At 36.5% G+C, this 14,420-nt stretch overlaps 1 protein-coding gene across 9 annotated transcripts in view; it reads left to right on the top strand.

Moving 5' to 3' along the window:
* scube2 (signal peptide, CUB domain, EGF-like 2) overlaps nt 1-14,420 on the top strand; it is a 43,793-nt gene that overhangs the window by 14,512 nt on the left and 14,861 nt on the right. For 5 of the 9 annotated variants that reach the window (XM_077563109.1, XM_077563106.1, XM_077563108.1 and 2 more), the window contains 9 exons: nt 3,387-3,503; nt 4,505-4,627; nt 6,290-6,406; nt 7,606-7,728; nt 8,011-8,127; nt 9,868-9,957; nt 10,085-10,207; nt 12,744-12,911; nt 13,224-13,421. In XM_077563109.1, coding sequence (XP_077419235.1) covers nt 3,387-3,503; nt 4,505-4,627; nt 6,290-6,406; nt 7,606-7,728; nt 8,011-8,127; nt 9,868-9,957; nt 10,085-10,207; nt 12,744-12,911; nt 13,224-13,421 — 1,176 coding nt within the window. The remainder of the gene's footprint in view (nt 1-3,386; nt 3,504-4,504; nt 4,628-6,289; nt 6,407-7,605; nt 7,729-8,010; nt 8,128-9,867; nt 9,958-10,084; nt 10,208-12,743; nt 12,912-13,223; nt 13,422-14,420) is intronic. The other 4 variants (XM_077563113.1, XM_077563107.1, XM_077563112.1 and 1 more) reach the window with 2 other exon arrangements.

Here is a 14,420-nt window from a genome sequence, read left to right as displayed (position 1 = left end):
CTCGGGGCCTTAATTGTGACACCTGTGCTCGTATCGTTAGAATAATTTGAATCTGCACAGTAGAACCTCGGTTTTCATGATTAATCCATTACATAAAGTGCAACACAAAATTTCCAATAGGAAAGAATATGAAACCAATTAATCCATTCCAGAAACCCTAAAATGTCAACAAAAAAATATTAAGTCAGTTTTTACCTATTATTAACTCATTCACTGCCATTGACGGCTATAAATGTCAAAAATTCATTTGAACTATTTGTATAAGTTTAACATTTTTCCCACTTTTGTTAACAAGAGTATGAAAACCTAGACTTTTTTTTAAAATAATCTTTTTTTTTTTTAAGAAAAGATTATTAAAAATTAGGGGCGTCAGGCGATTAAATTATCAAAAATTAGGAGCGTCGGCTGATTAAAATTTGTTATTGTAATTAATCGCATGACTTCAATAATTAACTCTTAATTAATTAATTACAAGTTTTAGATCTGTTCTAAATGTACAATAATTTTCTTCTAGATTTTCATACTCTTGTAAACAAAAGTGGAAAAAAAATGTTAAACTAATAGAAATAGTTCAAATGAATTTTTGACGTCTATAGCCGTCAATGGCAGTGAATGAGTTGGTCGTTGAGTTGGTTGACCTCAAGGTCATAACAACCCTTCCGATCTGCTCGACAACACTAGGACAACACTAGGACAAGTTGCGGCAACATTGGCATGCCATCCTGTCTAAAATCAGACCTTCAAAATAAAAGCACTCCAGTATGAAACAGTCTCACTATACTGAATTTGGCTCTTCTGATTATTATTAAGTCACTTATTTACTTCCACTACTGTCGTTACATTATTACCAGTTATTTAACCACACACATTTTAATCACCCTTAAACTATTTTGTGCTTGTTTATTGACTGTGACTGTTAAATAAGACAACGTGTGACCACAGAAAGTGTGATGAATCCGTTTTATTACACGCCATGCTTTTATTTTGAAAGTATGGATTTTGACAGGATGCATTACGCAGATGTTGCCTGAGTGCTGCAAAGCAGATTGGGAGGGTTATTGCTTTGACTTGTAAGTAGTGTTGCATTGTGCAAAATGCCTTGCCATCTGTTGAATTGTATTTCCACGCAACTTATGAATCGCTTCCGATGACCGTGCATCAATTCCGGGAAATAAATCATCAAACAAATGGTCAAAAATTGAATTGTACGAAAACTAGAGCATGGGAAAACCGAGAGGTTCCACTGTTTATTAAATGCCTCCTTGATTCATTAGCATATCACATGAAATATTAAGAATTATAAGAAGTGTTCAAACTGTGTGCCATTTATTTATTTTTTTCTCAGTACAACACATTTGTTAAGTGCTGTTCAGTAGTATTTAACATTTTGGAGGATGCCTGGCGGGAAACTTTTCTAGTTGTCTTTGTGAAGGCAGATTTTTTTTTTTTCTCTTCAATCTTATCAGATTATGCAGGTATGCTTAATGTTATGTCCGCTGACTCTAGTCCTGACTACAAAGTGTTCTTTGCGAGGACAACTTCGAGTGGTTCCAAAGATCATTGACAATGTGTAACATGACCTTTTTGGTCACGGTGTTGTTCAACCATAACCACAGTGCTTAAGAAAGCTGTTTCTGCATTTATGCCATATCCCTGATATCCAATGTAAAGGGCCATGTACTAGCATACATTTTGTCTTCACTAGTAGGACAAATTTGGCATATGTGTATAACAACCAACCATATGCTGATAGTGAATCAAAACTGTGTACTAGTTGCATTAATAGTGACATTGTAAAATTGTACTAGTCAACAACACTTCACTAGTAGTATTAGTCATGTGTAGCTTTACACTCGTCACTAGACTGAAATAGTAACAGTAGAGAAAGGCAGTTGTGGATAAAACTAGCCTATTAACTCATTCACTGCCATTGACGACTATAGACGTCAAAAATTCATGTGAACTATTTCTATTAGTTTAACTTTTTTTTTTCATTTCATGTCATTTTTTATGAAAACCTACAATTTTTTTTATTGTACATTTATAACAGATATAAAATTATCATGAGATTAATTACGATTAAACTTATTAAAAAACATTTTTTAATTAGGCCCGTCAGGCGATTATAATTTTTTTATTGTAATTATCACTAGTTAACTCACGATTAATCACAACTTTTATATCTGGTCTAAATTTACAATATATTTTTTCTAGGTTTTCATACTCTTGTTAGCAAAAGTGGAAAAAAATGTTAAACTAATAGAAATAGTTTAAATGAATTTTTGACGTCTATAGCCGTATTTTTTTTAAATTTAGATTTTTTCTTTTAAATAGAAAAGATTATTAAAAATTAGGGGCGTCAAGCGATTAAAATTTGTAATAGTAAATAATTGCATGATTTCACTGGTTAACTCACGATTAATCAAACATTTTATATCTGTTCAGTAAAAAAAATCTAGGATTTCATACTTTTGTATTTGTATAATAATAATGCATTGGATTTATAGAGCACTTTTCTAGACACTCAAAGACACTTTACAATGGAACGGATACATTATTTATGCACATTCACACTGTGGTGGCGATAAACTACTTTAGTGGCCACAGCTGCCCTGGGGCAGGCTGACGGAAGCATGGCTGCCGGTATGCGCCTACGGCCCCCCTGACCACCACCAAACGTTCGCACCTTCCATACGCCAGTGTGAGTAGCACTGGATGCAATGTGTGTGAAGTGCCTTGCCCAAGGACACAACGACACATGACTTGGGGAGAGCGGGGATCAAACAGCCGACCTTTTGGTTACTGATGACCGTTTCTACACCTTGAGCCAAGGCCACCACAACTTTGACATCTTCATGTGAGGAAAAAATGGGCACTAGCTGTGAACTTAGTAGAAGTAGAATTTTTGAATGTCACTAGTAGCACTAGTAGTATGCTTCTGACAACTTGACTTGTGCACAATTATGCCCTTACGAATAAGATACAGTGGTTCTACTAGTGCACTGAATTATCTTACAAGTGAGGACAAATAGTACATGGACCTTAAGCTGAATTTCAAGGATATGGAATAAATGGCTTTCCAAACAATGCTGCCTCTCTACTGTGTATATGATAAAAGATCAGCAGTAGAGAAAAAAACAACAACTCAAAATCAAAGAAAGTAGGAAAATAAAGCCACTAAAAGCTATTCCATCATAGTATCCAATAATGGCTGTAATAATATCATATGCAGTACAACAAAACACACACACATTGATTATACATACAAATTGAAAAACTTTCCACAGTCGCTTGGATGCAACACGTTGTCCATCACTGAACATGTTGTGTCTGTTGCAGGATTTCCTCTTTCCCATACATTTGCATATTGTGTGTTACCCTTGCAGAGACCTGCGCAGTCAACAACGGCGGGTGCGATTGCACTTGTAAAGACACATCGACGGGCGTGCGCTGCAGCTGCCCCGTTGGCTTCACGCTGCAGCCTGATGCCAAAACGTGCAAAGGTCCGTCTTGCTGCTGCCGCCGTCTCGTCTTGTTGAGAACGTGTGATCTTACGACAAGCTGTTTGAGTCCATACTTAACTCATTCACTGCCATTGACGGCATTAGACGTCAAAAATTCATTTGAACTATTTCTATTAGTTTAACTTTTTTTCCCCACTTTTGTTACCAAGAGTATGAAAACCTAGAAAAAAAAATATTGTAAATTTAGAACAGATATAAAATGTGTTAACTATTGAAGTTATGCAATTAATCACAATAAAAAAATTTAATTAAATTTTTTAACCGATAGGGGGATTTAATTTTTTAATCGTAATTAATCGCATGACTTTACGAGTTAACTCACAATTTATCACAAATTTTATATCTGTTCTAAATGTACAATAAAAAATATATAAGTTTTCATACTCTTGTTAACAAAAGTAGAACAAAATGTTAAGCTAATAGAAATAGTTCAAAGGAATTTTTTATGTCTATAGCCGTCAATGGCAGTGAATGAGTTAATATCCAGTTTAGGTCCATGTTTGTACTAGTACACTCTTTGTCTTCACAAGTAAAACAATCTATTCTACTAGTGTGCTGAATTGTTGCACTTGTGGGGACAAAGATTGCTAGTGCACCTTGAGATGGACGTCTTGGCTGTTGAATAAAAGCTCAAATGGGCAGTCGTAGAACAACTATGTCTCTAGTAAGGCTTTTTCCATGGCAACATGACATTTCTGCACACTAATAGAATAACTTACTAGTAGGACAACTACATGTTACTAGTGTGGCAATACTAGAAATGTTAGTAGTGCAGCACAGTAGTTTATTAGTAAGGTTGAATCATGTACTAGCAAGTCAAAAGTGCCACGAGTAGTGGCAAAAACATTATGTGTAAGACATACTCATTCCACTAGTGATCTCAAATAGGTAACTAGTGACGAAAAAGAGCATACAAGTACATGCTGAATATCAAGGTTACGGAATAAATGCTTAAATGGTTTCCACACTTTTTCCGGCAGACATCGACGAGTGTGAGCTTCAAAACGGCGGCTGCGATCACTTCTGCAGGAACACCATCGGCAGCTTTGAGTGCAACTGCAGGAAAGGCTTCAAGCTGCTGACGGATGAACGCTCATGCCAAGGTATAACATGCGACTTGCATTTTTGTGTCAAAAAATTAAAAAATCAGCATTACATCACCTTTTACTGACGTGGCAATCACTTTTTCATTGAGAACAATAGTACAGTGGTACCTCATAGTCACACCAAAATCCATCCCAATAAGAAAAAATTGAAATAAGAATAAGCGGTTGTAGTGTTCAGGTAATGTTAGACCAAGTAACATTTAAATAGTTAAAAAATAAATAAATAAATAAAAATAAGTGGAAGTTGACTACTGAAAGTGCTGAAAAAAATGCTTTTCCAGGTTGAAACAAGCTAGCCGGCAACATTGTTTGTTTGCCACATTATCGTGACAATGTATTTTTAATTATGTTCGGCGTCATTCTCCTTTGTAATTCAGGCTTTAATGTGTATGTTTAGCATAAAAATCAGAGGGGAAAACATAGCAGACTATTTAGCTGAACCAATCAGACTGAAAAATCCTGATGTCACTCTGAACCTTTTGAAGGCACAAAATGGTAAATCTGAAATCTGATTGGTTAAAAAAAGAAACAACCATTTCAGTAAGCCAATTCACAAGTTGTAAATGTAAGTCAGTGCTTCTGATATATATATATATATATATATATATATATATATATATATATATATATATTAATCATGAATTAACGCAGATTAATCGCACTATTAATTTTGACCATAGATTAGCCTTTAGCGTGACAGCGGATGGCTACGTTTAAGGTAGCACAGGTTGTGTTTGAGCAATAAACATAATTTCATGCATTAAAGTAAAGCATTGAATGAATGTTTACGTATCACATTTAGAATATTTGTTCATGTCAAACTATCGGGGTCATTTTTTTTTTCTCATTTTAAATTATGCAAGTAATTAACTGATTAGAAAAAGAGGAGGATGAGCGTGTGCAGTGGATCAAAAAATGTTGAAGACGTCCTCATAACATTAAATGTCGAAAGAATTAACACATAACAGGTGCTCTATAAATTTGGCGGGATTTTTTTTTTTGATTAAAAAAAGGCTTTTTTACTAGGCGATTAATCGTGATTAATCAGAATTCTAAAATGTGATTAATCTGGTTAAAAAATAAATAAATAAATATATATATATATATATATATATATATATATATATATACATATATATATAAAATCTGTCATTCTGTTGTTTTTGGCATCAAATAATGGTATTCCAAAATATTTTATAATTCACATTGAAACAATCTGAAAATTATAATGCAAAACTCAGGAATAAATCTCATTCCTTGTGTTGCCATGCCCTCTATCTCCTGTTTTGTATTAGTTTTTGTTTAAGATTATTTAAGGATGCGCATGTGATCCAGTCAATGTCATGATCATGCCCCCAATGATAATACATATTAACCAATAATACTACTAGACTTGTATCACTTTATTCTCTATTAAGTGTTGTGTTAAGATGCATTCGTAATCAAACCTTTTACATCTCAGCAAGTATATGATGTATAACTGATAGTAGCTACACAGCTTCTCAGTAAAACATTTCTTTCTTCTCCCTTGTAATTATTGTCAAAGCCCGAGCCGTTTGAGCATTCATTCAAATGCACCTGCTTGTCTGTGTGGATGGGAAATCCCTCCTTATGAACAGTTCCCTACTTTTATGTCACGTGATTGTTTTTTAATTACAGATATAGACGAGTGCTTCTTTGAGCGGACGTGCGATCACACGTGCGTCAACTCCCCCGGTAGCTTTCAGTGTCTGTGCAACAAAGGCTACACCATGTACGGACTGGCCCACTGTGGAGGTGAGATCAGGCTGGGTGGAGGTGGAGGCACGTGAACGCACGGAAAAAGCACACACTAATCTCAAAATGTTAGGGTTATTGTAGGCTGAAATGCATGACGACATCGGTGATCTGAATTTGACCCTTTTTGATGCACGTCAAACTGTTCAGTCGGTGCCAGTCTCTCTGTTGCAACCTGCCGATGATGACACTCTAAGATCAGTGGCCACTTCTCTCTAAGAAATAATATCAAAATATGAATATTTTAAGGAAGTGGACTGTTCTATTGCCAGTTCTACTGTAACCAGGAAATTGGTCCATTCATGGATTGAGCACTTTTTTTCCCTTCACATTCAGTTCAATGTGCAATGTGAAAATTTTAGAGAAAGTCAAATTAAAATCACCAGTAAAGGTTGTGAATTTCTGTTTCATCCTGAAAATTTACCCTAAACCCCAATATATAATATGTGTATTTGTACCAAATTATTCGAATGTTGTTGGCATGGAGAGGTAGTCATTTAACACTACAAGTGCAGTTTCTGCAGAAATTGCGTAGGAATGCTATCAGCTGAATGCTAAAATTTGAATGCATGTGCTTATTAAGTAAATTGAAAGATAAATTACTTAATTATTAATTAAAATGTGGTTCAAGCGGGGTTTGAACCCAGGTATTCCGTGGTGGAAGGCAATTGCTCTAACTTACTTGACTTGTTTGAAATCATGGCTAATAGCGTATTTATTTTGAAAAGTGTCATCTGATGCTGAAAGCTAACATTCATTTTGTCATTTCAGTGAAATTATAATGAATTTCTTGATATGGTAGACAGTTAGTATATACGTATATCACTTAGCATAGTGGGCCTGGATATATTTGCGATATACAGTCGAAAGGTGGGATCTGAACCCGCCACTTCCTGGTTACTGGACAATGCACTTAGACAGGTGGTAAAGATGATAAGTTGTATGTATAAAAGTGGGCGTGGAAAGTGGGACTTGTGCGAATACTGTAAGTAATGTGAAATCAGACGATACTTACCCCAGGAGGCGTGAATTTTTGTAGCAAGTTGAAATTTGAGTTGTTACATGGCAAAAAAAGTGTGGAGAATACACAGCATTCCCACAATTATGCTGTAGTAAGTGCACTGTCTAAGTAACCAAAAGTGGTTACCAGCATTTTCGAAAACTCTCTATATGAGCTTACTTGCACTCTTTCCTCTCAGATATAAATGAATGCAGCGTGAACAATGGCGGTTGTGAGCAGGGTTGTGAGAACACCCAGGGTGGGTTTGAATGCTCCTGCAACCCTGGCTACAAGCTCCACTGGAACAAAAAAGACTGTATTGGTAAGTCAATGCCTCCTCTGCATGATAAGATGCCATTTGAAACAAAACCAATGTATTTGTGACATTTCTGGAAGGCGGAGGGAGTGTGGGACAAAAACAGGAGATACTTTGAATTCTGTTTCTTTTCTCTTGTATTCTCACTCGCTCAATTTCTCGTGTGCGGTTGTAAAATAATCAGAGCCGTGCTGTTGTTGCTGTCCAAATATTGGGTTCCTCTTCCTCTTTGCTGCTGTCCAACACGTTCCTCTTTTACCTTGGAGTTTTATTGTGGTTTCTATCTAGAGGCAGAGGGTTTACTACCTGCGAAAGCCGCCTCGAAGCCTACATTGAACTGTAGCAAGCAGGAGGGAGGCGACCGCTGCTTCCTGACGTGCCAGTCCCAAGTTCATATCAGCAGTGGTGAGTCAGATCAAGCGCATCGCTCTATACAATGAAACCTGTTGTGTAAGGGTCATTCCAAAATTGGAGGACAATTTAGGCATCGACATTTTTTGGGCAAATTTTTGTTATGTTTTTAAGAAAACAGGGCATAAACCGTCATAGAATTTGATTTGTCCAACTCAAGAATCAAGGTTACACTTTTTACGAGCTAATTTATCGTTTATGGCTGTGTTTGGTGCAACAAAAATAAAAGATATTGCTGAATAAATCCTTTACAATTGAATAAAGAATGTTAGATTTTATTTTAAAAATCATTTAATTTTAACATTACTCAAATTACACAAACAGGATTGCAAGCCAATGCTAATGTTAGTACATGCTAGCCGTGTTGGCTGCTAAGCTAACTGGTCAACAACAAACTTTGCTAAAAAGAAAATCGTGATATTAATATATGTTTGTCTGATTTTATGATGAACACAATTTCATTGGTTTGGGTGACACATTCCATTTAAAATTGGAAAAAAAAAAATCGAAAAAATATGAACAATAGAAGAGACAACCAATCTTCACTGTAGCTACCTATGTTCAGAACAGTTAGCTTGGTGATACTATATTATATATAGCCTTTATTGATTCATTTATTTTTAGAATGTACTGAGTCGTGCTGCTCACTTAAAAAAAATCTAGATGGTTATAAGTGTTTCAGTTGCATGGTGTGTCTGTGATGAACCAAGTGTTTTAGCTTAATTTATCTCTTATATTTGATATGCAAATGAGTCAACATGTGGGAGCGACAGTTGACAAAAGGAACTTTAAGAGGTTTTTGAGGAATCACTTTTACTCCAGCTACAGTTACATTTTGTCTAGAACAACTATAAGTTATACAAAAAGCTCATGGACATTTTGAAATTTCATCGGGCGGGACAGAAAATGTCCTCCAATTATGAAATGACCACATAGCTGTGACCAATTTCTTGAAACAAAAACATGTCTGCTTCTTAAAGTCAGTCAAATGCCAGTTGTGGACTTTGGTGCCGCCCTTGATGGCTTAACGTTTGTAGCCCACGCAACACTTCCTGCATCTGTTTCATATTGTACGCCGTTCAAAAGGATTTGTCATTCCTCCATTCACCACCGTGGCCTTTAATGATGCCACAGTTGTAAGATCACACACGCAAAAAAAAAAAAAAAAAATCCACATTACTTTGCTTATGACTGATTCATTCAAGTTTACGCGAAGGCTAAGCTGCTCTCTAGAAAAACATTCAGCTGCACTGTGTGGACAATAGAATTGGGACACCTGGCATAGGCAGGAAGTGGAAAAACACCACCTGCAATTACAACAGGTTCCACTCTTCTGGAAAGACTTTTTGTAAAATACTTTCTATTAGTGAGGACAAAGAAAATAATAGTACAGATGTCAAGGATTTTGAATTCAACTTTTGTGATGCACTAGTAACAGTAAGGTTAAATTGCATATGAGTTGACTGTAGTTTTGTACATGCAGACGCTTTTCTGCTCGAAAATCATTATAAACACCAAAAGTCTAGTACAGTTCATTAAACCCTATTTTAATGTCTTGCTCCCGCAGTCAAGAATGTGAACAAGACCTCAATGGTGCTGTTGTTATAAAACATGATTTAAACATCAAGCCGCTGTGGGATCTCTTGTCCAAATAGTCGTGTTCCTACATGCTGCTGGCTTGCCTTTGTGGCCCTAACTTTTGTATGTGCCGCGGCCTCTCGTGTGTGTTTTCAGGGACGCAGGATTCATACACTGTGACCTGTGGAATGCCACTGCCCTGCTTGGCTGACGCACAAAAGAACAACAGTGGCTTGCAATGCTTCGGCAAGTACAAAACACTCGCGATTCAAAGCCAGATTGTCGTCACTCAGGCTTTGAGTGTTTTCACTTGGATGTTTACTTTGATCAAAATGACGAGATTTTCTTTGTCTTTTTTCCCCTCTCCACGCAGCTCCAGAGTTGTCCGGTGTGCCTCGCATTAAGACCACAGCTACGTTCAAGTCGGGCACGACCAAGTGCAACTTAAAAAGAAGTCAGGAGCGACTCAGGGAGAGCTTGAATTCAGCACGTTCAGGTACACACGTTGCAACAATACAACGCAAGTGCACTCAACTTGGGCAAGGAAGCATATTTGGCAGCCTAATTGGCTATTCAAAAGGTGGGCTGGAGAAATACAGGATTCCTTCCAAATTTTGAGTGGACAAAAAGAGCGATAAAAATGAGTACAAATAGAAGACAGAATTGTGCAAAAGTCAAACCCCGTGACCTACTCTGCTGTTGCTTTTATGGACCGCCATTTAAATGTAGTAAAAGAGTCATTGATTGGTTGTAAATGATGTTAACTCACTGCCATTGACGGCTATAAACGTCAAAAATTCATTTGAACTATTTCTATTAGTTTAACATTTTTTTCCACTTTTGTTAACAAGAGTATGAAAACCTAGATTTTTTTTATTGTACATTTAGAACGTATATGAAATTTGTGATTAATCGCGAGTTAACTAATGAAGTCATGCGATTAATTACGATGAAAAACTTTAATCGCCTGACACCCCGAATTTTTAATAATCTTTTCTTTTCTTTTTTTATTCATTCACTGCCATTGACGGCTATAAACGTCAAAAATTCATTTGAACTATTTCTATTAGTTTAACATTTTTTTCCACTTTTGTTAATAAGAGTATGAAAACCTAGAATTTTTTTATTGTACATTTAGAACATATATGAAATTTGTGATTAATCGCGAGTTAACTAATAAAGTCATGCGATTAATTACGATGAAAAACTTTAATCGCCTGACACCCCGAATTTTTAATAATCTTTTTTTCTTTTCTTTTTTTATTCATTCACTGCCATTGACGGCTATAAATGTCAAAAATTCATTTGAACTATTTCTATTAGTTTAACATTTTTTTCCCCACTTTTTGTTAACAAGAGTATGAAAACCTAGAATTGTACATTTAGAACAGATGTAAAAATTGTGATTAATCGAGAGTTAACTAGTGAAGTCAGGCGATTAATTACAATAAAACATTTTAATCGCCTCTTGCCCCTAATTTTTTATAATCTTTTTTTTTAATGAATTAATGGCAGTGAATGAGTTAATTATGGTTAATTACAGTTTTAAGAGACAGCTTCCTGTAACGTAATTTTGTTGTGCAAAATGATTTTTGCTCCATTTTGGACTTTGAAATTTTTATCTTATATCTTACTCAGTGTCTTAAAAATAAAATACTAACTAAGATAAATATTATGGTTCTCCTTTTTATCATTTCTTTATGATTTTCTTCAGTATTCTGTGATAGTATTGCAATTACAGAAACTAATCATGATAGCGTTTCATCATTTAAACAGAGACGGTCTTCTGTAACTATATTTCTCATTGTGAGTTTTTTTAAATGGACTTTGTGTTGAATTGAATGGAAATTTAATTATGACATTCCTTAAACAATCAATATAATGGTGGTCTTTTTTTGCACAGCATCGTTTTAATGTTCGACACTTACTTTCACACAGTACTGAATAATTGCTAAATAAATATATAGCAAACAAAAACACGGAAGTGAAAGAAGTTGAAAAAGTATCATTTTGGTTTATCTTTACATGGTACATCACTGACGAAATGATGAAATGTAGTCAACCTAAAAGTTATTATATCTGCCAAATAACTCAACAAATAGACTTAAAGCAACAAAAGTGAGAACACCCCTGAGTAAAACAAAACAAAACAATGTTCTGTCAACATATTAAAAAGAAAATGACAAAACCTTTAGTAATTGTCTACTCAAGGATTTTAATCAGTGACCTATGAACGGTTAACCAATACACAGATATAAACTGCTGACAGTGAGTCCCAATTCGTTTTGAATTTATATGGAGCACTTAAAAAAAAAATCTCTGGCTGCCACAAAGAGAAATGTAATTATAATAAAAATATTAAATACATATTCTTTAATCATTAAAATATACAAGCAGAGCTCCCTCACATTGACATTTGTATGAATTTAAACAAACAACTGTGTTTTTTTCCCCTTCCTAATCATCGATAGTTTGTCTATTGGCAAGTAACACACACACAGACACAATGGTTCAAATTCCCGTCAAATTAGTCCTCGCTCTCGTTTGACTTTACTCGCATAACCCCTCCGACGACGACGACGCTAAATAAAATATCACGACTAAAACAACAACGACTCTGAACAAAGCTTCGTATAATTGTTGTCTCAAAACACATTTGGTTACACCAAGAAGAGAGATTTGTGAGGCGCCCTTGAAAGAAGATCAAGCATACACGATGGCTGCTTCAAAACAACGGCAAAAAGCAGATGCATATGTGAAAGAAATTTGTGGGCCAAGTGATGTGGTTTGGTTTGTCTTGACCGTTTTGGCGCAGCATTTGTCTGCCAGTGACAAGCGAGGGTGGAATTAGCGCAAGAATTCTTTACTACTCTGAGCCCTAAATCACATGCGGTATGAATATTTTGTTTCTTGTAAAGGGCTTCTGTATGCCACTAAATCCATCACATTCTTACGCCATAATGCCGTTCTATCTCAATTTGCAGCACTTATTGATGGTCTGACAAGTGATGATGCTCTCCCACTGTCCACAGACAGCAGGTTTCCCTTCACCGAGAACGTGCAGTTCAGCTACGTGAGCTTGCGCTGCACCTCGTCGGCGCACCGAGGGCGCAGCCGCCACGGCAGGAAAGCGGCCGAAGAGGACGGATCGTCCATCACGGCCGAGTTTGAACTGGATGTGAACCTAGAGGAGGTAACAGGTTGGTCTCTGCCTGCCTGCCTGCCTGCCTGCAGTTTTTGCTTCCCTGTCTGCTCCTTTTCGCTTCTGCCTGTTAAAGTATCTCCTGTTTTGAGTGTGCTGCAATGGTGGTGGGCAGTAGTTTGGGGCTCAAGGCTCTCATGTTTAGATTTGTTCCTTGCCAAGAGTGTTTCTCTACTTGAGGGTGTTTGTCTCCATGCATGTCCACATTTGCATGCAAGCCTCCAAGGAAGGCATCAGTTGACACCAAACACAAAGATGACATCTTTCCTCCCCTCCTGGAGACAGTTGTGGTATCTAGCTCTTCTCTCAGCAGAGGGCTGCGACCTGAACTGCGTGAGACGACGCTCAGAGAAAAGGTTGAGGAAGACCATCCGCACTCTGAGGAAGTCCATCAACCGGGAGCAGTTCCACCTCCATTTTGCCGGCTCGGACTACGAGCTTGCCAAGAATCTGGCGCAGCCGGCGGGACACTGCGTGGCCGGACAGGTGCTGGTGGGCAGGAGGTGTGGTGAGTTTGATTTTTTATTTATTTTATGCTTTTTCAACAATGTTTATTATACATAAAAAGGTCAACAACTGCCCAACCATTTCGTAATTTTTTATGTTTGTTAACAATAAGCGAAAATAACGACTAAAACCTGTGGTTATAAACAGGGGTGTGCACAGTTATGCAACCACATTATCTGAATTTTATTTCCCCTCTCTAAAAGTTGTTTTTTTCCCCTCTCAATTTCATTATACAGGTTCTAAGTCACATTAATGTTGTGGAGTAAATTTGGACAAACGTAGCATTTTAACAGGCAGGGTGTGTAGACTTTTGATATACACTGAGATTTGAAGCTATGTAACTCTCTGCAGCTGACCAATCTTGGAGGAAATAATTTATACTATAACTATATATAGTGTTCAAAACAAAAAAAATGTTTGACTTGACGGCCCGCGTGGAAAACAGGGCTGGGCTGGCGGGACCATTTTGGCCGCATTGTTGGCTAAGGCTGGGGTTATCGATTCAGATTTCCAAAATTGGTTCAATTCGATTCAGAAGGCCCCGATTCTATTCGATACACATTGATTTTTGATTCAGTTAAGAATTTCATTCACTACCAATTTTGATTTTATATGGAAGACATTCTCAGAAGTATCAATGCTGTAAATTGTAGAAACTTCTTGCTCTTATATGAATATTTCCGTTTAAAATTCAATCCAATGCAGTTACATTCATCATGTATGTTTTATTGAACATGACCCGATCAAAACAAAAAATAATAATTGAAATTGATTACAACCACAGCACTATGTAAGTAAAGTGGCAAAAACACAGGGCTTTTTTGTCAAATTTCCCCGTGACTCGAGAAGGCACATTCATTTATGTTGAGGGTCATATTAAAAGTGTCGATTCATGGTTTTATGAATCGATATTGGGCTATGAAAAGGAATATCGATTCGATTTCAATATATCGATTTTTTCAACCCAGCCCTATTGTTGACCATGAGTGTGCGCAGAGAA

Source organism: Vanacampus margaritifer, chromosome 4 (genome assembly GCF_051991255.1).
Source record: "Vanacampus margaritifer isolate UIUO_Vmar chromosome 4, RoL_Vmar_1.0, whole genome shotgun sequence".
In the NCBI taxonomy this organism is placed as follows: domain Eukaryota; kingdom Metazoa; phylum Chordata; class Actinopteri; order Syngnathiformes; family Syngnathidae; genus Vanacampus; species Vanacampus margaritifer.
This window is presented reverse-complemented; position numbering and strand designations above follow the sequence as displayed.